The sequence below is a fragment of the Drosophila novamexicana genome, unplaced genomic scaffold (genome assembly GCF_003285875.2).
Source record: "Drosophila novamexicana strain 15010-1031.04,08,12 unplaced genomic scaffold, DnovRS2.1 tig00000072-arrow-arrow-pilon, whole genome shotgun sequence".
NCBI classification, from domain to species: Eukaryota; Metazoa; Arthropoda; class Insecta; order Diptera; family Drosophilidae; genus Drosophila; species Drosophila novamexicana.
In genome coordinates this window covers 621,732-645,023 of record NW_020824771.1, presented here as the reverse complement: position 1 = coordinate 645,023, position 23,292 = coordinate 621,732, and the positions used below count along the sequence as shown (strand labels likewise).

The 23,292-nt window shown below is 41.6% G+C and overlaps 3 protein-coding genes and 2 non-coding genes across 6 annotated transcripts; 4 read left to right on the top strand and 1 right to left on the bottom strand.

Annotated features, from left to right (window-relative positions):
• Positions 1 to 4,865: 4,865 nt before the first annotated feature.
• Trnas-aga lies at positions 4,866 to 4,947 on the top strand. Its single transcript has one exon. It is a non-coding gene; the product is annotated as a tRNA-Ser (tRNA).
• A 2,448-nt stretch (positions 4,948 to 7,395) lies between these two features.
• Positions 7,396 to 8,977, top strand: LOC115771413. 2 transcript variants are annotated; one of them, XM_030717112.1, is made up of 3 exons: positions 7,397 to 7,705; positions 7,763 to 7,915; positions 7,972 to 8,976. In XM_030717112.1, exons 1-3 carry the CDS (start codon positions 7,460 to 7,462, stop codon positions 8,713 to 8,715), a joined length of 1,143 nt encoding a protein of 380 aa, XP_030572972.1. In that variant the 5' UTR covers positions 7,397 to 7,459; the 3' UTR covers positions 8,716 to 8,976. The 2 variants fall into 2 exon arrangements, with proteins under 2 accessions (XP_030572973.1, XP_030572972.1); XM_030717113.1 differs by lacking the exon at positions 7,763 to 7,915 and having other exon boundaries at positions 7,396 to 7,705; positions 7,972 to 8,977.
• Positions 8,978 to 9,839: 862 nt separating this feature from the next.
• Positions 9,840 to 11,043, top strand: LOC115771414. The gene has a single exon (XM_030717114.1). It carries the CDS (start codon positions 10,110 to 10,112, stop codon positions 10,983 to 10,985), a length of 876 nt encoding a protein of 291 aa, XP_030572974.1. The 5' UTR covers positions 9,840 to 10,109; the 3' UTR covers positions 10,986 to 11,043.
• A 6,254-nt stretch (positions 11,044 to 17,297) lies between these two features.
• Positions 17,298 to 18,090, bottom strand: LOC115771415. Its single transcript, XM_030717115.1, has 2 exons — positions 17,730 to 18,090; positions 17,298 to 17,648 (listed from the first exon to the last, which is right to left on the bottom strand). Exons 1-2 carry the CDS (start codon positions 17,957 to 17,959, stop codon positions 17,543 to 17,545), a joined length of 336 nt encoding a protein of 111 aa, XP_030572975.1. The 5' UTR covers positions 17,960 to 18,090; the 3' UTR covers positions 17,298 to 17,542.
• A 3,331-nt stretch (positions 18,091 to 21,421) lies between these two features.
• Positions 21,422 to 21,493, top strand: Trnae-cuc. The gene has a single exon. It is a non-coding gene; the product is annotated as a tRNA-Glu (tRNA).
• The last annotated feature ends 1,799 nt before the right edge of the window (positions 21,494 to 23,292 follow it).

The window sequence follows — 23,292 nt, the reverse complement described above, 5'->3', positions numbered from 1 at the left end:
TTGCGTGCTGGAAGCTTTTCATTTGCCTTTTATTTGCTTAAATGAGTTTCGCTTTTGAGTTTGTGCTCAACAAAAATAAAAAGAAAAAAACGAAGAAACCTCCAATTCCTGGCGCGTCATGTAAATTACGAGTTTGTATTTAACTAACCTTGAAACAAATTTCGTTTGCCGTTTGGCCAAGCAAACCAATGCGCGATTACTCCCAACGACGCCGCCAGCCGCACACCTGGCCTAGGTGGAGTTTATTTGTCCGAAAGTAGCATTCGATGCGGAGTTTGGCTGTCGAGAGCTGAAATTTGATATCTGGCGGAACAAGAGCTGCGGCAACCTGTTGCCTGATTTGTTGCATGTTGCTTGCTGGCAATCAACAGCTAACAACAACAGCTAAATGCAACAACAACTTGTTGTTTGTCGCCAAATGTTGTGTGTTCGCGCTTGTTGTTTTTGCCCACGTGGTGTCATGAACCCGCCAATCCAATTCGGTGAAAACTCAACAAGGCATTTAAAGTTCGAGTGAAATTTTTGTGTGGAAAGTCGTGGGCCGTTTTTCTCACGATTGGAGAGGATCACTGTGGTCAGGAATTTGTTGAAAAACAGCAAAGTAATAAAGATAGCTGTACAAAAACCATTCAAATTCTCTTCGTGAGAATCTGCCATTAGGAGATAACTTTTATCTTTCTATATTTTAACCAAAAGGTAAATTGCCTCCAATTTTTGACGGGACTTACCTAAACGTCAATTTTGAAAATGTAAGAAGATTCTTAAAGTTTCTTTTATTGAATAATTTTGTAAAAAAAGTTTGATTATTATTTGCTGTTGTTCCTTCGATCAACTTTATCTCATTTTCAAGCAATAGAAACTTTTTTAATAGCTGCCTTTCTATGAGATTTTCACAAATTAAAGTACGGCTTACTCGTTTCGATACTCTGATTATAATGTCTGGTGTTTACGATTTTTGTTGCCAATTATTGGGGCAGTTTAACAAATTGTATATGTTCAATGTAAATATATATTTAGGCAATTCAGCTCTGTGCATGGGTTATCCCCAGTTAATGATATTTATAGATTCCTTTGCATTACTCTCTCTCTCTCTCTCTCTCTCTCTCTCTCTCTCTCTCTCTCTCTCTCTCTCACATTTATATACATTTTCTACTCTTAATCGCTGATTCTCTTAAAAAGCAACTTTCTGCTCGATTTTCATAAATTAAGGTAATACTAACAGATAGAGCAGGTGATTGAGTAAGTCCACGAGATAAGAGCCATCTCTGTTTCCCATTCAGCCCGTGCTCTGTCTTTTGACAGGCACGAATGGCTTGCGGCTCAAGCGACCACAAAAAGATCATTAATGTGAGTGTGGCTGAGCGAGCTGTGCCCTATTCGAAGTTAAGAGCCACTCTATGGGCTGACTGAGCTGTTGATAGGGCGACAAAAGTGGGCAAGTGGTGCAATGCAGGTGGTGCAAACAGGCAAACAACACCAAATACAAAACTCAATGTGGCTTTTAATTAAGAAAAGTGCAACAGAACGAAGATGACGACGATGACGAAATGCAGTAAACCGGAAACTAGAAATGTCAAGAACCAGATCCAAGGAGTGAGACTATGGCACGAGCTCAATGGTTGGTTGGGTTGGGTTGGGTTGGGTTAGGTTGGCCTCGTCTCGTCTCGTCTAGTATGGTCTGGTCTGGTCGGGCTGTTGGTTTCAAATAACAAAGCTGCCAGCGAAGCAAACGAATGACAAACCAAAAGCCGCAGTCGCTGGCAACACTTGAGTTAACACGAGGGACACGTGTCATGCCATGGGCCTGCCAAGTGGCTAATTAGGGTTCGAAGGGGTTCAACCGGGTTAGACCCCCCATTACCAGAACCAGCAGCTACTATATAGACACATCAGCTGCAAGTAAATCAAACTGACAGCTCATATGGCCACTGAAGGAGCGCATGTTGCTTCATGTTGAGTATGAGAATGTGGTTGGGGTTGAGGCTGAGGCCATGGCCGACACTGAGTTTGTTGATGTGATGTTTGTTAATCCAACTATTGATACAATTATGTAAAACAGAATTCCAGGCAATTTCACAATTATCGCATGTTGTAACTCTGCAAATTCCAGCAACTTGTTATGAAATCCCCCTCGAGAAATTGTTTGTAGGCACGCAAGTGCTTTTAACCCCCGCTCTCTCGTGCCGGGCTGGCTAATTGAAAAACTGCGTGCTGTGGCCCCCTCTTTCATTTTTCACTGCCAAACCTGATGTGTGTGTGGTCTTATCATTGACAGTTGTCAGTGCCTATAACTGACACCTAACACCAGGCCATTTATGTTTCAGCTCTTATAGCAATACCCAATCCCCAATCCCCAACCAGATTTATCGCCTCTTGTCATCCTGTTGATGCAACAGTGCGAAATGCGCTTTGACAACATTTGTCATTGATTTGGAAGAGTTGCTCGGATGGGTTGTTCGGTTAGCCCCAAAAGCCTGATTGGCGGCAGATTCAAGATTATACCGAAGCGCTTTGTCCAAAGAAAATGTCGATAAGCATCGTTAAAGCACAGCTAAGCACTTGTCAACTTACAATAGAATTTAAATATATTGAATTCTGTCTACAGCCTGATGGACATGTTAAAAGAATTTAAACATATTGAATTCTGCTTGACCAAGTTAAGCCAAAGTTCTTTCAGTGAGTAGTAGCTAGCTGCTAAGCAAATTTTATCCCAAAACAATGCTCAAATAGTTGGCATTGCGGTTCAATTAATTTAACCTTCATGTTAAATTTATAAGTTGCTTGCAAGTAAAATATAAATCTAATCACACTCGGTAAACCCCTTCTTCTAGTAATATATAATTTCTTTAGATAAAAATCTTTTCTTAATTCCCTTAGAAGACAGAAATAAAAACTATATTGTAAACATATCTTTTAAACTCCAGTTAAACTTGAGATAAATGGCTATGAAAGTAAACTTGTCTATCTTATTTTTATCTGACAAAATACGCTTCTGACCAGAGATCATTTTTAAGCAGTTTAGAGATCATCTTTAAAGCTTTGCTCAATTTTTGAGACTTCCTTTTAGATAGCAAATACTACGAAAACTTCAGCTGGATTTGTTGAGAAAATAGAACCCATTAAATATGCGTATAATCACAATTGGGCGCGCCCATAATCAGCCAGCAATTGTCTACAATAGCAGCTGGAGGTACGAAGGAAGAGAGAGTTTGAGTTGGGCGGGGTTGGGTTGGGTTGTGCTGGAGTCTTAGCCTGCTAAGGCATGCGGCAGGTGATCACAAGTGATCATCAGCAGAGTTTTCGAGCTGCGTCATTGATGGACTGCAATTGTGGTGCTCGTCACGTACGCCCGGACACAACAAAAGGCCGCCTGATGATCGGGAATGAAACTACGAGTGCGACCAGGGCCTAGACCAGACCAGAGTCTAGAGATGACGTTCGACAATTGAGCGCTAATTATCGCCTTGGACAACAGCAACAACAACAACAACAACAACAGCAGCAGAAGCATCAGCAGCAGCTACAGATCTACCTGGTCAGCGTGTGTCAAAGGCATTCCTGGCAGGCGTGAATTGAATTCCCCGCTGGTGATGAATGGGTCCGGGGGCAGTGGCTCGACACTGGTAACTACTTCATTTAGCTGTGGATGGGTACGCGGATTTGATGTATAGCGCTTGCTAAATTAAACTTGCGCGCAGAATGAATTGCAGGAATGCGAGGCGACGTCTTTCGACTTTGGAATTACCTGGAATTACCTGGTACTGTGGCGATTAAGTGTTTAGCTCATTAGCCTCAACAATGCGTTGGTATTTGGGTTAGCTACCCACCAGCATTGTTGCCGCCTCATGCAACTAACGGTAACGATCTGAACTTTGCTGCAAGAAAATCAAAGAAAAACCAATTAGGGAAAACTGCTGAAGATGAAGTGGAGCTAAACTTATTTCAGCTCAGACATTTTTTCAGATATTGCAAAACTTTGAGATATTTAGTAGAGGATTAGGTCTAACAACTCCCTCCACGAGGTTTTGTAACGAATCTTTTGAGGATCATTGCCTTATTTCGTTTAGATTTAGAGATATAATATATATATTAGCAAAGCTCACAAAGGTAGTTTTTACTATTTGTCTGTCCGGGCTGGACAATTGTCTTGGCTATCTGGTGATCACAGTGCAGGCATCGATTTATCAAGAGTCCTGTCTCTCACTAGTCGGAGACAACTGCTGAAATGCAGCTCCCTCAAATTGGCGACAAATGCCGCATTGGCCAACTGTCTGGCAATCAATTTCGACTGTTAACACTTTATCAATATCTTTGGCGGCTTAGGAGGCGGGTTGGTTGACTGAACGGCATCAAAGTGAATCACCGCCGTCAGATAATAATAAAATAAAAAAATAAAAAAAATTACAGGTGCCAATGAAGAGTCCAGGTAGTCGAGGAGTCGACAGCCGCGGGTCTTCGATCTTCACTATTCAGTCGCTTTGGCCGTCGTCTCGGCAAGATCAGAGTCGGAGCGTGGCTGAGATAGTGGATCGCCGTTTGGCTCCACCTTTTTGTTGCTGCGGCCTGCCGCCAGCGTTTCTCCTCTTAATTGACGCCTTGATTTGCAGCCGATTCGTTGCAGCACATTTTACAGCCTCTTCGCTGTCCACTTCGCTCTTCATGCACATTTTATACGGAGTTTTTTCAATCAAATGTTTTCCATTCTTGCAAACTATTTTTAATTTGTTTCTATTTCTATCATATCTCTTTTTTTATTTACTCAATTAACCCACTTAAGAACTAAATTGTATTAATAACTCGCCCTGTTGTGTTTATCGTTGTCTTCGGGTGCTTATATGGGTAAACGTTCCGCTGATGCTCAACGGGCAGTCGTGGCCGAGCGGTTAAGGCGTCTGACTAGAAATCAGATTCCCTCTGGGAGCGTAGGTTCGAATCCTACCGACTGCGAATGGCAAAGCACTATTTTTTTTATTTGTGCATTTACTTTAAATATTTTTAAAACGCAAATTTTGATTTTGGAATATGTTTGGATAATTTCTTAAAAGAAACAATAATTGTATGATATAAAACATCCGATTATCATTCGCTTTATTCCGTTTTTAAAAATTACAATTGATTGCTTACAAAATTATAAAGAAATAATTATGTAGATTTATGTACATAAGTATATGTATATATCCGTCAGATTTACTTTAAACCTATTAAATAATTAATGCGTTTGACATTGATTATGAATCTCTTTCTTTCTCTCTCTCTCTCTTTCTCTCTCTCTCTCTCTCTCTCTCTCTCTCTCTGTCGTATATGATTTCTTTTTCTTGTCTTTTACTCATTCTTATCGACTTTTTTATTCCATTTTTTACAGTGTGTGAAAAATAGGCTGTTTCTTTTCTTCTGATAGAAGACACCGGGCGATTTTGTGTGAATTTGTAAGGTAAGTGCACATTTATTTAAATATAAATAAGAATATATATTACGGCAATTAAAACCTATGCGCGGATTATCCTTTTATTATTTTTTACTTTATTATCTACTTTATTATCCTATTACTAAAAATGTATATTTCTACATAATTTAACTTGAAATGACTTTCTCAATGCGCTCGACAATTTGATGGGTCTATTTGTTTGATTCCTATGGAGCATTCCAATCTCTTCATTCTTGAAATACCAGACTTAGCACGTACCACACGCCATTTGAGGCTATTTACGCTGCCATCAGTTTTAGGATAACAATCTGTGGGCAATCTATAATTAGGCTCATTAGCATTTAAATAAATTGATTAACCCATCCGAAGGCCTTGGCGGATGCAGTCACTCTTGGCGGAAAGGCGGGGTCGGAGAGGCGAAGTCCAAGTCCAAGTCCAAGTCCAAGTCTAACTTCAGTCACAGTTCCAGCTGCGAGTTATGTAATTACAAAGCTGGAATCCCAATGCTGCTCAAATTGGCTTCACGCGTTGCACAAGTGGCAACTGTCCGAGGCGCAGGCATGCTGCCACATGCTGCACAATAATCAACGATGGTAGGCAGCAGACACACAGAGAAGCCTCTAATTAAAAATAACAGAAAAATATAGGTTACACCTCGACAAAGACCGTTGCATGGTGAGCACTCACGAAGGAGCAGCAGGAGGAGGCGGGCAGGCGCATGAGGGGCAGGCAATGCCCAACCAAGAAGCCAAGTAATGGGAAACATTTTCATCAAAGCAAATACGCAACGGGGCACAGGGAGGCGAAAAAGGGGGAAGGCTCAGTCTCTCAAGTGGGTACGGTGGCACTGTGGCACGGTGGTACGGAGTTACTGGAGTCTGTGGGCTGGGCAAGTGGCACTTATCATGCATGCGCCAAGCGAAAGAAGCGGCAAGCAGCGAGAAGCACACAAAAATTAATGGGCTGTAATTACGTGCTGCAGTTGCACGGCGAAGCCAGCAACTGGCAAAGGAATGCCCCAACCGAGACGACAACGACAACGTCTTCAGTCTCGAGTTCCATGTCCGTTGTCTTTTATAGAAAATTAAAGCCTAAATTTGCTTGTGCAAAATTTACGATGTGTTTACGATGTCTTAAATTATTGGTTACTCTAATGCGTGGCAGCAACGCGAACTTCATTTACTCGCACTCGTTCTCTTGTAGACTTCTTTACGCACAGCTGACAATGTGGATATACCCTCAAATTAGAAATCATGCTGCAGAAAAACCAACAATAAACGCTGACATTCTTCGCTCTCTATCAAAGATATTCTTCGGAGCCTCTCTCTATTGGCTACGGCATCTCAAGTCCCAGTAGCACATGGCTATTGGGAATCTCTTTGATTTGTTACTAATACCAGATGTATACAAATTTATTTCGTACTGAGTACTTCCTCTCTTTTGCAACACTGCTGCTATTACGTTAGTGATGTCAGTCCGAGATGAACATCGATTTGTTTTATCGATAAACAAATTGCCAAGCAAAAATCGATGCTTCGATATATATGGGAATGGTTGCTATGTATAAATTGAGTTTGCTTAGGAATATTAATTTCGAAATCCTTTTTTTTACTACCTGATCCCCGATCCTTGATGTGAATTTAAGTCTAGAGTTTTTGCAGATAATGGGTATAAATGGGAACTAGTCGTTTGTACCGTATGCATAGGTTCGATTTTTTAAAGCTTCTGTTTGCCGATTTGAACAGCTAACAGGCTCTCCTTGATATGGTTTGGGAGTTCCATGGGTATCTACAGTTGTTGGGTATCTACTTAAAATCGTTTAAAATAGCATTGACAAAGAGCGAAGATCGATATTTCGATATATTTGGATACAAAACTCTCCATCACAATTGCTCTGACATTGCTAACAGAATTCTCCGCGTTTTACGTCAATCAAAGTTTGTGCTATTCATTTAAACTCGTGCAGCAGGCGCAGTTTGAATTGGATTCTCTGAAAAAACAAACCTTAAAATTAATTCTCCAAATTTTGATATCATGGAAAAAGAAATGCCCACCTTTATAAATAACAGCATTGAACAACAATCCGAAAGCCCGGACAATGCAATTGCGAGCAAGAACAGCGATCTTGGCCGTTTAAGGAGCACCACCAACAATTTGAACCCACCTACGCAGCTGCCTTTGGGCAAGGGCGAAGAATTCGTCAGACAGAGCAGAGACGAGCTGTGTATTGAGCAGAGCTCCGGGGCCACGGGAGTGCAACATAGGGGCATACTAATAGAGGTATAAGCACGTAACTTCGAATATGCATATTTAAGCTGTTCCGAACGTAACTTGCAGCAAGGAATCGCAGAATATTCCCATTCGGAAGATCGTAGTGCGGAGCTAATTGGTGACTGCGGGAAGGAAACGGTTGAACAGGCGCGTGACGAATTGGTTGATATACTGAGCTTGGATTCCAGCTATGCCCATGTGAAGGGTATACTAATAGAGGTCTGTGCGGGTTTCAGTAGGTCTAGTTAACGCTGAAAATAATAGAATATTTGCAGAAGGGCATAATGCAAGAGTCTAGTTCTGATGCCGAGCGGCAAGTCGATTATTTTACCGAAGAAGAAGCAAAGGAGGTGAAGACCATAGAAATAAGTACAGATGAGGAATTCATAAGGTTGTTGAGCAGCGATATCAAGACATCCCTTGCAGAGGAAATGTATATGGAAAATGAATTGGAGGAGTACATTCTCAAAAAACTGAAGCCCCAAAAAGAGATCCCCGATGAAATAGCTGCCATGAACAAGTTCATAAAAGAGTTCACTCTGCGCATCGACAGCCATCCCGGCATGAAGGAATGGGAGAAGTTCAACTCTTGTATCGAAAAGGTCCATCAATACTACATGAGCCTCGACTACCCAATGTTCACCAAAGACGATAACGGTGTACAGGGTAATCTGGATAACCAGACGGAACACAAGAACGTGGATGTCTGTCAGGGTCTTACGCAAGTCGAGGCCGACATCGAGAAAATGATGGAGCCATTAAATGAGCTCATCCTGCGATCCGAAAAACTTACCCATAGTATTGAGGGCATCGAAAAGAAAATCACCAAGTTGGATACAAAAGTGGACAGCTTCAATATAAAGTATAATGATACGCTCGCCAATAGGGAGAAGTCCTATGAGGATATGATGGCGCTGCAGTCAATGCGCGAAAGGATCGGACAGAGACTCACGCGGATCGAAACGGAAATTCACACATCCAAAACTCGACTACTTCAGGGTCACACGGAAAATAAATAGGGCTTGTTTGTAAAATGATGGGTTCCCTTCAAGCATCGGAACGTACTCTGGGTAGCTTATTTTTTTTTCTGCTTTCTCAACTTACCAATTACACTTATGAGCGCCATTCCGAATGCAATTACCCTGATTATGGACCTTGTTATGGCACTTTGCATACGTAATTATGTTCAGTGGTAAAGTCATAAGCTGTGGGCAACTCAAATTCTGTGTATGTCTTCAACTATTACCCGGCAAACGTCAAGAAATAAATATCCAAATGTACAATATTAAGCGGCAATTCTTCTCTTGTTTTGGGACTGGCCTGGGAATCCTCTCCTAAATAGGTATTGTCTGTCTTATGTCAATGCTGTCCAGTTAGAGAAGCCAGGTTAATGGGTTTAAAGAAACTGGCACATTGATCTTCCATGTGATGCTATACTTCCTATATCCGGAGTACTAATTAGAACTGCGTAAAAGTGCACATCTAAGGTATATATACTCAATCGACGATGTTATGTTCGTTTGTATGTTCGTCTCTTTAAGAGCTATGGAGCCGTAGATCGTTGCTTTTATATATTATATATATTTTTATTATTTATTTTCACATGTCGGCATATCTCGGAACTTGTAGTAGAAGGAAACACAAATTTTAGTGCAAGGTTTCTCGTATAGTAACACCGAATACCTCACCCCTCCGCCTAAAACTTGATAATTTACTTTTCAATGAATTTTCTTGGCCCTTGGTATACACACACTTTGGCATGCGATCTATAATTCTTGAAAATTTCGTAAAGATCGGCCTATTAATACCAAAGTTATTTCTGATAGTTAAGAAAGCATCGATACATCAGCTTATCGATGTTCTCCAGAAACCATTATTATCGATATATAACTATCGACATTTTAATTAGCATATTTATAAGAAAAATCCGTGTATCGATATCGAATATTCCGATACATGTATGTATCGAAATTGTTAATCGATATTGTTAATCAATATTCATTTTGAGCGCAATTGAAGTTAAACTAGAGTAGTTCTGAATATACACACGTTATACAAAAAGTTGAAATTAAAATAGTTCGTTTTGAACAAAGTTGGCTGCGTAACCAAACTACGATACGTTATATGCCTGATTTGTTAGTCGATTTTTGTTTGCCCGTCGTAGAATACCTCCAAATTTGTTTGTCTACTGTTTTTTCTTTCGTGTTTTTTTGTTCTTGTCCTGGAGCCAGTATCGGCTCGTGCTAACCGTAGCAGATACTTGCAACAAGCAGTTGCTTCGATATGTTGCCTTGCAGCAAAAATTTTGTACGTGAAATCCTGACTGGCGATTTGTATTCAAACACGAATTCCACGCGCTGGTGTGGAGCAGATCGCCCCAAGTTCAAGCCACTGCGCGCCCATCTGCCAAAACATGCTGCCCCACAAAGGCTGGGCACACATGAGTATCGCCGCTATCATAAGGGAGTTGGAGTTCGGAAAAGCCTCGACGGGTCGTTGTGAGTCCATGACGTGGCTGATGGCACAGCAGAGTCTGCCGATCTGGAGCAGGCGACTTTCTCGCAAGCTGGAGGGTGCGGGACGGCTCCAGAGTAACAGCAAGTGGTTCCAGTTCGACGTCGAGGTCAATGAGCGCCTCTGGTCGCTCTGGGGTGGACTGCATCCGCGCTCCACCTGGTTTGACGGCCAGACGAGAGGCCACCAGACGCTGGCCTGCTGTGTGGTTGCCTGCTGTGCGGCCAGCGTGTTCCGCAGCCTGGGCGAGTGGACGTCCAAGTTTCTGGACGCCATTGTCATCAACGGGGACAAATACTATCGCAAGAGCCTCCTCAATAGCCGCAGCAACAAAAAGTCGATCGGCTTGAACGATTTGGCACTGGAGTGCGACTTCCAGGACATAGGCTTCATGGTCCAGCTGCAGTTGGTGGCCTTTGGCCAGCTCTACAGTTCCCCCGCCAGCAATATTATGGGTCTCTACGAGGCGCTCAATTACTTCTTCACCCGCTCCCAATGGGGCATACTTGTATGCCAGCATCGATATATAGCATTCGGGTATTCCTCAAGCCGGGACGGTGGCTATTTTCTCTACGACTGCACCGAGTGGGATCGTCCACTTTTTCCCGACAACATGGGCGCCTCCTATGTCCTGCGTGCCAAGCAGCTGCTGATGCTTCTCTACTGCATTGTGGTGACCCTCAATGTACGGAAACCTTACGTCGAATTTCAACTTTACAGCGTGGAAGCGAATCGCATAATGGAGATCCGCTCAGACGAAGAACCGAGGCAGTAGTATTGTCACAATGTTTAAAAGCATTTTCGTGGTGGGCAAATAAAAAAAATAAGACAAATACGTTTTGCTTGGGTTGAGCTCCAGAAAGAGTAAAAAGATGGACAAAATTCTCAAAGTACCCAACTTACAGCTTCTTCAATTTCAGTTAACCACTTTACAAAGCTCCATGAAGGAACTACAGAATATAGTAAGAGGTTCTTGGATGTGCACCTAATGAAGTATTCTGCTTTTGAGCCTATTTTATTATCTCATCGATACTTTCTTCTAGATGGAAGAACTTGATTCAGTTGTCCGTTTTGTAATTAAGGAATATACGAATAGCTCTGTTGCCTAGTTCTTCCAATTGGTAACCTTTTCCGGAAAAGAGCAGATGTGACCTTATTCGATGCTTTTAGATTGAATATACGGATAGCTAGTTCTCCTTGTCTCATGTTTGATACTTTCTAATATATGGAAGGATTTAATTCCTTCTCAGATGTTCTTCATGGAGCGGAAAAAGTAAAAGGTTCTTAGATGTGAACCTGATTAAGTTTTTGAAAATCCCTTATGGACCTAACTTTTAATTAATTCCCCGACAACTCCTTGTTCCTAGTATCCAACTGCCTGGCTGCTCCAATTGTTTTATTCTTTTCCGGAACATACTCAAATGTGCAAATCCTTGAGAGAGACGTTCCCCTCAAAGCAAACACTTTTAATGACTGCCAAAGGAGTTTAACTATTATAAAGGACCAATGGACACACGCAAGGTAAGCTCCTGCGGGGCTTCTACTAAGGTTCAAAGAGTTTAGCAGAGGGCGGGTTCCATTCATGTTTATCTTACGCTTTCATTCATATCATTTCTTGAGGCAAGTACGCCAAGTGTCCAGAAAGGCTGTGTTCCTAAAATGTAACCATTAGATAATCAAAATAGCTCGCATTCAGCTCCCAAGTCATTCAAGAAATTCCTGGCTCGATGGCCAGGAAAACCAGTTTCATTTCAAAACCAAAACAAAGTTATTTTGATTTTCGTTTATTTTTTTTTTGGCCAGCTTCCAGTAAAAGGCAAAATAAAAAACTCGTCTACTACGCAAGTATGCAAAATACTACACGGAAACGGTGAATCAGGTAACAAAATAAATAAAAATAAAAATTAAAACCAAATTGCAGCAAGAACAAAATACACCAAAATAAGGTGAAATACAATAAAACTGCATTCCAAAAACTCAGTCAAATGTAAAAAAAGAACAAAAATGAACAAGACAAAAGTTCTAAAAAAAAAAAAACCGAGAGAAAAAACCAATAAGAAATCCGGTTTCGTTTTCAACCAGAACGAGAGTTGTGAGTTTGGAAGGTTGCGACGCGCTGCTCGTTTTGCTCGTAATTCTGCGCTTGCCCATAAAACGGGCCACAGGATGGATGCAGAAATTCACCGACTGTTGAGCGGGTTGTGTGGATGGGTCGGGTCGGGGAGGGCGTGCGGTGTGCGGTGCGGGGCGGGGTTGTTTTGAAGTGCTGTTATGAAGAGGGCTAACCGAACGAAGTTGGCCAAAAAGTGCAAAAGGCAGCCAACTCTCTGATAAATTGCAGGAGACGAACTTGAAATTTAGATTTCGAGAGCAACCGCAAAATGTTGCCAGAACGTCAACAGCGGCAGCGGCACTGGCGCAGCGTCGACGCCGCAGTTGCAGAGCGCAGCGACTGCACGCGAGCGAACGAGTTGAGAGCATATATTGATGGTAAATATAACTGCAGCTTGGGGGCGTTTAAGCGTGTATTGGTGAGCATCAGCGTAAGAGAGAATAAGCGACACGGACAGGGAGAGAGAAAGAGAGAGAGAGCGCCAACTCGTTGGAGCAGTGGCTGCTGCGTCCATGGAGTTTCTTTTATGCATACAAAAACACAGACACACGCACACTGCCAAATAGTATTGCAGTTTTTATTGGCATTGTAAATGGTTGTGTGCGTTTGTGCGTGTGTGTGTGCAAAGGGTTGAGTGTCTATGCTGTGTCTGTGTTTTGTTGCATTGGTAGTAGTTGCAGCGCCATGCTTGTGTCTGTGTGTTTTCGTGTGAGTTGTGAGCAGGAGCATTTTATTGATTTTTGTGAAGACTAAAAAGTATCGCATGCGATTAAGTTTTTGGCAATGATAAAAAGTGGGGTAGACCGAAGTGGAAGTGCTGCGAAACAGTCAGTACCAAAACCAACTACTGTTAATTAAAGTTATAAGCTAGAAGTTTATTTACAAATTTGCATAGCACAAAGGTTGCCATAAACAACATTTGCCTGCATATTTTCAACGCCCGCATTTAATTCTCTCTCTTTTCCACTTACCCACTCTCTCATATACTGCGGACAGCTGCCAAAAGTGCAGCCGAAATATTCTTATAGCGCACATACAGAAGCTGCTCTGCAGATAACTTTAGTGCGTGCTCTCTCGCACTCTCCTTCGCACACACGCACAAAGTAAACGCATATTCCCAACACTTGCAATCAAGTCTAGATAAACTTTTGTGCAAAGTTTGCAAAAAGCTTTGAGAAAAACTTAAGTATGTAAACGCCATCAATTCGCACCTTAAGCCATGTCAATTGGGCTTTCCAATGCGCGAAGTTAAAAAAGATTTACTTAGCAAACTTATCGCAACCTTTTGGCCCACAAATCCCACCACGTTCCACTCGCCGGCACTTAACTGACCAACTAAACTTGGCGAAACAGCGAGCGACCCGCAGCCAAAAGCCAATGAATAGCCCAGCGGGCAAATGCAAAAATGGAATGCAAAAAACTCAAAGATGCACAGCAAACGAAGTTCGAGGTCATTGCATTACACACACACACACACGCACACAAACACACACAGACAGACAGACACAAACTCAAACTTACACACACAACTACAAATAAATAAAACAACAAATGAATTGAGCCCCTCGCAACACTCTCGTGCCTCATATCTGCGAAAAGTGGGAGCTGAAAAAGTTCAAGTCAAAATTGCAAATAAAGTAAATGGAGATGACTAAAAAAGTGAAATCCACAAAAAACGACCACGACAGCAACAACAGCAACAGCAACAGCAACAACAACAGTAACAAAAACAGTAACAACGGCCAACTGCAGTTTGTGGAGCTTTTATTGTTGTTGCTGATGCAGTGCTCACTGCTGCTGCTATTGCCGCTGCCCGTGGGGGAGTAAGCGGCGCAACGGCTGCCATTTGGCACAAAAGAGAGAAAAAATCGTGCACAAAAAAAACTATGTATTCGGCGAATGACACACAAAACAAGTAAGAAGCTTAAGGGAGCAGTGCTCGAAGAGGATCTACCCTGTAGCAAAAGAAACTTTATTTTGAATTAGGGTCGATTAAGAGTTAAGCGCGGCCTAATAATTATGTACATACAAGTATATTTTGATTTAATTTAAGAACATTTGTGAAAGCATTTCAATTCAATATGTCATGACCTGTGTACACATCTAGCTAGTTACAGGGTATACAAAGGCACAGCAGCAAAAACAGCAAAGCAAGAAGACTAATGATACCGTTCAAGGATACTTCGCTCTATGCTTGTGCTTTGCATTGCCAGCAAACGAGCAGCAACAAAAAAAATGCTTTCATTAAGTATTCGTGAATTGAGGGGCAAGGAAAACCTAATAAACTGAGGGAAAGGAATTCCTATTAAATTAAGGGCGGCTAAAAAAATGGTAATTTTAAATAATTCAAATAGCGAACAAAAGATAAAAACAATTCATAGGCCGATTAAGAAGCTTTTCTTTATATTGATAAATCCTTTAAAACAACCTTGAATTTTAGTTCGACCTCAATTTATATAATCAAAAAATTGTCTTAAAGATTAAATATTAAATACATTTGACAAGCATCCTAAAAATTTTTAACTAAAATAAAAAAATCTATATAAAATTTGAACAAAACTAGGTATTCATATCATGATATTTGATATGATATCAGTCTGGAAGTTTCATTAAATCGCTAAAAAAAGAAAATACCAAAACAGATCGCTTTATGTTGTGTATAAAAAGTTTTGCTTGAGTTTTCCACCTACTTTTCTCCCCTCTAAATTGAGCCAAAGCTAGCCCCGAAATTGGAATGTGGAACAACTTAAATTAAAGCTGTAACAACTCCCTACTATCATTATTGCATGCATCTACTATCTGCTATTGCCCCGCCTAGTCTCGGCTAGAGCACTGCCCCCACACCACACCACACACACACATACGCACATACACACACTCACACCTAGATTTTAATGACTAAGCGTCGCCTTTACAGCTACTGCTTAACGACCAGAGGCAGTCTGTTGCCTCCGCAGCCCCCCCCCCCCCCCCCCCCCCCCTTATCAGACACCTACGAATTGTTTTTAACGAGCCCAGACGTTAGGCCTACCAGCTCCCCCTCACGCCCCCTAAGTCGCCCAGAGGTTCCACAGGAAAAATGCTCAAAATGTTGTCTGCGTAGGCGTAAACGCTTCCACCGACTAGCCCCACACCCTGCTCCCCGCGTCTGCTCCACCCCTGCCCGCCGACTCGGTAACTGGTCAGTCAGCACTTCGAAGCTCCAACTGGAAACCAACTGCCAACTGACTGACTCACTTAATGACTGAGCGGCGAAGCGTGCCCCGAAACGGCAGCAGTTACTCCTGGTATTGCCTTAGCTCCACCTCTACCCTCCCAATCACCCCACCCCAGCCCCACCACTCCCCCGCCAAGCGGCTTAATGACGCATGCTTGCGAATTTTGCATTCAGTTCGTGTTTAGCTTTGTGGTTTTGCCTTTTGCCTTTTTCCCTGACTGTTTTTTCAACTCCACACAAAGAGCTGGCTGCAGCACAAAAGCAGAGCCAAAACCCGAACTGACTTCTTATACCCATTAATCGGAAGGGCTAGCAGGTAGCATTAAAATATGCAACTGCATGTAACAGGCTAGAGAAGCCATCAATAGATTTGCGTTTTTATACCCTGAACCCATTAAAAATGGGTATATCCGATAATCGATAACTTACTCCGTTTCCAAGCAATCGATAAAAATCGATATCGATATCCTCTTTTTTGGGCAATTTTGGTAAATAATAAGAGCTAGAGTCACCAAAATTGACATATAGCTTCTAAAATAGAATATATATATGCATTTGATGTTGGAAGAAGAGGGTTCAGGGTATCCCCTAGTCGGGAGCTCCCGACTAGAACCTCTTGTTTTGTTTTAAAAATGTTGGATATCTCATGTTGATTAAGCCAAGCTTAAACAGAACTTTAAGAGATAAGTGTAAAATGTTTGGAATCAGCTAACTATTTTTCAAATTTAAAAGCTATCTCTGAATAAATAGAGTAGTTCATTAGATTTTTTCACGTATCTTTTTAATCGGTTGAAAAATTGAAAAAGTGCTGTTAGTAAGCGAAAAGGTTTAACAATAATTCAAGGGTCTTTAAACACAAGAGCTTAAAGTGCGCTTTACTGATTGCAGGGTATTTACACCGTCGTGTACTCTGGACAACTGACTCGCTTTGTGTGTGAAATTCTTTTTTGTATGAGTTTGCGTTCGTATTGTTTTCATTTTGATGAATGCGACGCTTCGAGTTGGCATAAAAAAAGCGCAAGTGATTCTCAAGGCGAGCTGCAAGGGAAAGGGTACACGGCGGCGGTGTGCGTCTATGGGCAACTACTGCTTCATAATTGTGAGCCGCAAGTCGTTCACATTGTTGCATGCTAAGTAGCTTCGAGAGCCGCGCACAACCCACACACATACACACTCAAAAGTACACCCCACACACACACACACACACACACACACACACACACACACACATACATACGTACGTTGCTCAGACAGAGACGTCGTTTTATTGCTTGGCAGGGAGCCCGGCATAACCGACAAGGTCTCTAATATGTGGATATGGGTCGTCATCGTCGACAAAGTCAACGAGTTGGCGTCGTCATCGTCATTTGCATCTCGTTTCGTATGTGTGTGTGTGTGTGTGTGTTGTGTGTACTTTTCTTATTTCTTCGCATTTCTGTTTTGTTGCGCACATTTCTGTTTGGTATTTTCAACCATATCCTGCCCGTTCCTACCCTGCCCTGCCCCAATGTCAAAACGCAGCAGTCGCATCTTTGCGCCACGGTCAAGGGCAAGTGGCGTCGCTTAGAGAGGGGCGTGCCAGTAGCTCAGTTGAGAACAGCGAGAAGTCGGGAGTTCATGAGTTGTCGAGTGGAAAGACCGCATATGCAACTGCATGTTACCCATAAACCCAACGTACCGAACATATTCCTACTTCTAGATGCATGGAACTCTCAATATTTAATCTGAGCTTTTTTAAATAACGTCTAGATATTTGGTACATTTCATCTTTGGAATTCATCCAAGTATTCAGCAAATTTTATTATGATTCAAAACTTATTCTATCCCTGAAAGTACATTCGCCAGTTACCATAAAGGCCAGCTTGGGAACTCAAATATGCGCCGAGTTTTTGATATGGAATAGTTTAAGCTCTCCAGAATTGGGTCCAATCTTAAAGAAAAAGTATATGTGAAGAGCACTCTCTGTCCACTCTCGTTAAAATTGGGTCCAAATCTAAAGTAGTCAGATATGATGATTCTTTTTCCCTCTTGATTCTCCCTGGGAGGTCTGAACTACCTCCCTTCCAGCTGGGAGGATCAAGCTGTCTTTAAAGAGCTCCGAATTGCAGCTGGAAGTAGGGATATCGTGATACAATGTCTGCTCTGACTTAGTACGCCAGTTTTGGTCGTCCTCAAGAAGCAGGGCCAACCTCTTTCGCCATAGCCGTGCCTTCTCCTTGCGGAACGGCAACCGCTGTGCCACGCGTTCTATTCCTTCTTTGCTGTAAACATCCCGATTCGTCTTACAATTTAAAAATGGCTCAGTCACTGCCTGATTCAGGTTCTGGAAATGTTCCACGATCCGTTGCATACGCATCTCGATCTCGATAACACGCTGAAGGGTTTGATTCATGTTTTCAGATACGTCAATATAAATCATGCTTGGGACTCGAAATTCCAGCGATTAGAAATTAGAAAATTGTTAAATTTTACGGATGTTTGCCAAAATTTGTGCTAACGTTATTGTTTTTTTCTTTCTGTTAACTAACGTTACATTGACTTGTGCTTGTGAAATGAATTATGTGATGACACGTAGCTCTAAGTCGCTTTGTGGTTGACTAAAATGTGTGGGTTTACTATGCTCTGAGAGCGATAGAGACTTATACAAATATTTAAATGATGCACGTATTTTGAAGCACGTATACATGTATACATGTATGTTTTGTTTGTATACATGTATGTGTGCAATATGTTTTACATGTTTTAAATCTCACCCTTCTTTGCGATTCTCATGAATTCAAGTAAAGTTTAAAGGCATTCACGCTTGAATTATAAGTATTTTATTAACAAGCTGTATTGATAATCAAAAAAATCTCTCTCTCTCTCTGTTTCTCTCTCTTTTCTCTTTATGCACTATTTCTTTTTCTCGCTCTCTCTCTACGGCCTTTGCCCCTATGCACTTTCTTTCTTCCGCTCTCTCTCTCTCTCTCTCTCTCTCTCTCTCTCTCTCTCTCTCTCTCTCTCTCTCTCTCTCTCTCTCTCTATCTTTCACTCTCTTTATCTCTCTTTCTCGCACTTTATTGTTTTATTGCTCTATCTTTTGCCAGCTCCTATTTTAATGCGCTTTCTATTTTATATGTTTTTCAGTGATGTGTTTATATAAAATTACTGAAAGATGTCAATAAACTAATTGTCCGTGGGGATCCGAGTTCAGGGGTAAGTGCCTTTTTATTTTACATATATTTTATGCAAAAGCTACTGCAAAGGAGGCTCAAGGGGTCCGAAGAACCACAAGTCATAGCTAAGAAATAATTTGCTCCTATTCGAAATGTCTGCTTGAATGCTTAAATGTCCACTCTGAAGAATTTGGACAATCAATCTTGATCTATTCTATCCCCATTTGACCCATAATCAGCTCTCAACTAATTAAGAAACGGAAATGCCACAAAGATGTTATTGATTATGTTGAGAAATGACAGGACAAGCTTTCAGCTTTTGGTGACATCGACATTTGGTAATTAAAATTAATTTTCGCAAAAAAAAAAAACCTAAGTGAGGCCCCAGTGTACTATCCGAGCGATCCGACTGCATTCAAGTCGGTCAGGCCGGCAAGCCGTGAAATCTAGTTTTCCCAGTTCGGAATGATAAATGGCGTCTAGTTAGCGTAGCGCCAAAAGAGAAACAAGTTCACTGGCTGCTGCTTTATATACCCCCGACCCCCCTACTATTCAACTCTCTGCCGATCTGTTTTATGCCCTGCATATAGCGCATAGGGTTGCATAGCCTATCCGCATGAATGCCTGGCGATTTGAGAGAGAACTTGAAGATCTCAAATCTGAATTACAAATCTGGGTTTTGAGATACAAACACCTTGGCATAACATCAGCATATTTTGAAAATCACAATACAATCAACAGTTATTCAAGTTCGCTTCATATGGAGTACAGGGTATCTGCTAGCTGATCAACATTAATTGGTTAAGCTGGCTACCTGGTTTGAGTATGTGTTGTATTTCAATTAGAGCAAAAGTCGTCCTCAACTGCAATTAGCAACAAAGTATCTGGCAATGTATGTTTTCGCTATTATCATTTAAATTTATGTTATGGTACTACATATATTTGTTACGGCCCACTCTCTCACTCCAGCTCCCCGCTTCCCGCTGCCCGCTCCCCAGAGTGCAGAGCCGCTGGCATACCTTACGATTATGGCCAGCGTTGGGTAATTTGTTAGGAGCCGGCCGATGCAGTCAGCCAGATAAAATGCAACCTGGTCTGCGGCTGGCTGCGGCACGGCGAGCATTCAATGAAAATTAACTAGGGACAAATTGTTTGAGCCTGCTCGTGGGTTCGGACCACAAGATCGGTAGCCATTGGTTCGATGCCATTGGACGCTTAACGGCTGCTGCTGGCCCGGACAGTCTGCCAGCTGAGCCTTGTAGTTATCATTGGGTCTTGTTTGTTGGCCAAATTATAGCTCTACACCGGGCATATTTAATACGGCTATGGGCAATAGTTGGGCTTTAGAGGCACAAGTATTATCATTCTTGCGCATATGTTTATAGGAAACGCTTCTAATCACAGTATTCGGGCAGAAGTATCTCGTATTCATATGCTTTTGGCATTGAGTAATAAGAATACATAGCCGAAGATTCTCTTCAAAGCTCTTTCTTTCTCGGAATACTTGTCTAATTTAAATACTTAATATGTGTTCGCCATATTCAAGATCCTACTCCCTACCGCATTTAATCTCTCGTGAGAGTAATTCTGTTTCTAGTTATGAATAAGAGCCAAAGATTTGCTCAACTACTCGAAAGATGTTGGGACTTATAAGAGAACTTTTCCCTATCGCATTTACTCTCTCGTGAGAGTAATTGAGTTTTTAGTTATAAATTAAGAGCCGACGAATTGCTCAAAAACTCTTTCTGAAAATACTTAACTAATTTGTCTGCTCAATGTATGTTGGGCATATAAGAAAGCTTCCTTTCTCTCGAGTTATTAACCTTCTAGTTTTGTTACTCACTTGTCAAATACATTAAGCTTTGGATACCTAGCGAGAATTTTTAAGTTTTCAGCTCTGTAAGGCTTATCTGAATTAAAGGTTTCTCTCTTCTTAATGCAAGCCTGTTGCAAGTTGCAAGTTGCATGGGCACTTTGTGTCCGCCTGTTGCCATCTTTTTTGCTGTCCTCATCATCCCTGCTGTCGCTGGCTCGGATCCTGGCTCTTGCTCTTTTAATAAATGAAAATGTTTTTAATTAATATGCTTCAATATGTCGAGTGCGGCACTTTACTTTATGCAGCACAGTCAAGCCTACCACCACACAGATCCCTTCCCTTGGCTCTGCACACCCCCCTTTGCCCAGCACATTTCGCTTTATTATTCAGAGCAAGCGCTTGTGTGAGGGGCGCCTTCGTTTTTATTGTTTGATATTTATTCGTACAAGCCCGTAGGCTAAATTTCAATATATTATTTACATGCAAACATACATCCTCTTACACACAAACACACATGTGTGTTAATACCAATGTACAGTAAGAATCCTTCGCTCAAGCATGCAACAAAATAAATATCCGACTCGCCCCCCTTCCACTCGCTGCAGCTCACGCTCTTTGTTAAGCTTTTGCAGCCCGCAGTTATTTTGTAGCTTTTGTTGATGTCGCTCAGTGGCCAGCGGCAACGTTTTGTTGCTTTTGTTTTTATTTTCAATTATTCAATGCGTAGACTGCGAGCTAAAAGCGAAGCAGCGTAATTGTATGTGGTGTCTATTTATAGACATTGCAGTGCATTTGATTTGCTTTGCCTTGTGTGAGGTTCGTTTATTTGGTGTGTAGATTGTAAGATACAGAATTGTCTTTTTTTATTGGCTTGATTTTTGTTGAGCTTTTTGGCCGGCTAATTCAACCATCCCATATTGTCTAGTGGTTAGGATACCCGGCTCTCACCCGGGAGGCCCGGGTTCAATTCCCGGTATGGGAAGTAGTGATCTTCATTTTTTTTTTCAATTTTATTATTATTTTTTTTTTTATCAAATACGTTCCAGATTTCTGTGTTTAGGTAATTAAATAAATTTTCATATATTTTCCTCCAATTTAATGATTTAAGATCTGCTAAAAACTAATTAAGAGAACTTAATAACTACTTATTAACGGATATGCATTGACTTAAAGAATAGGTTATATGGGATTTAAAATAATTTGAGTATAATTGTTTTTTGTAAAGGCTAACTTGTCTAAAGCTTAAATTGAAAAGCAGCTTAAAACAAAATCCAACATAAAGCAATGCCTCATGACTGCACCAATGCTAATTTGCTTTAATATAAGCAAATACGTATGTTTATATGTAGAGAAGTCCAGCCAAGTTTTAAGCTAGCTGATGAATGGCTTACCCTGTTCCACAGACTGAGCAACAGCTACGACGAGACGGTCTGTCGATGGGCTTGTCCACTTCATTTCGAAGGCTTGGAGGAGTCTGGTCTGGGGGGAGTTTGGCAATTTTATCGTTGCAAATTGCAATCATATATCAATATTAATATGCTTGCGGCATTTGTGATTTAGACAATCTGAAGTTACTTTGCGTTTTCAAATGCTTTTCGAGTTTCTATTCATTGACCGCAGCACCCTTGTTATGCCGAACATATGCACACTGCAATCTCTCATTTCCGGAGTTTTATTTTGTTGAGCTCAACCCTGCGTTGGATTTGTGCGAAACAAACCGCAAACTTCATTTACAAAATGGCCATTCATTTGAGAATGGTATATATATACACATATATATGTATAGCTTTATCAGGCAATTTTATTTAAAAATGCAAAAGCCTTTGTGCACGCGTTGTTTTTGTTGTTGCAATTGACTCCTGACTACAACATGCATTAAAATTGGCAATCGCCTCTGTGCGGTTGAATTGCTGACAACATGCTGCATGGCCAGTGCCACACCTGACGCACCACCCGCACCACCCACACCACCCACACCACCCGCATCACCCACACCAACTGCATCACCTGCTGCTGACCAGCAGCCTGCTCTCAACTTCATTAGGTGTAGCCTGTCGTTGGAGGACATGAAAAGGTATATCAAAAGGCAGCTGCCTGCTTTTACGGGGATACAGGGATACAGGATGCTATCGTAAGCAGCAGGCACATATGTACATATGTACATGCATACAAGCTGCTGCACATGCATGCATAAAAGGAACTACACTTGCCCGTAATTCATGTATTCAGATAGTGTGTCCAATTGTCAATTACACCAGCTAAACTTTGCTAGCAGAAGTAAATTATTAAACTGTGAGAATATAATGCGTATTTTAGTATTTAGTCTAGCCAAATTTTTCCGAGTGTATTGCCGTGTGACAACCCCCTATTGTGGGTTGCACTCGGGTTTTTGGCTGCGCTTTAAGTCTGTTGCATTTTTTGGCAATGTGAGCTGAGGGTGGGGCAGCGTGTGTGTGCGTTTGTGTGTGGGTGGCTTTAGTGGGAGGCGCTGCATCCTTGCATTCAGCTCTGCTGACGGCTCTCGCTGCTTACTCGCTGCCTCTTGATTGTCCCCCTGTGACTGCTCGGGCGCATTTGCATTTTTTATATCCACAGCTTGTATGTGCACCAGCTCTCTCTCTCTCTCTCTGTCGCTCTTTTTCCCTGCTGCAGCTTGTGCAGCTATTGTGCTTGCTGTTTCTGTCTCTCTCGCACGTTGGTGCATCCACAAAAATCGATAAACACAAAAATTTGCGAAAAATGCACTTCATGTTGCCATTGTTGGATATCCGTTTTTACCAG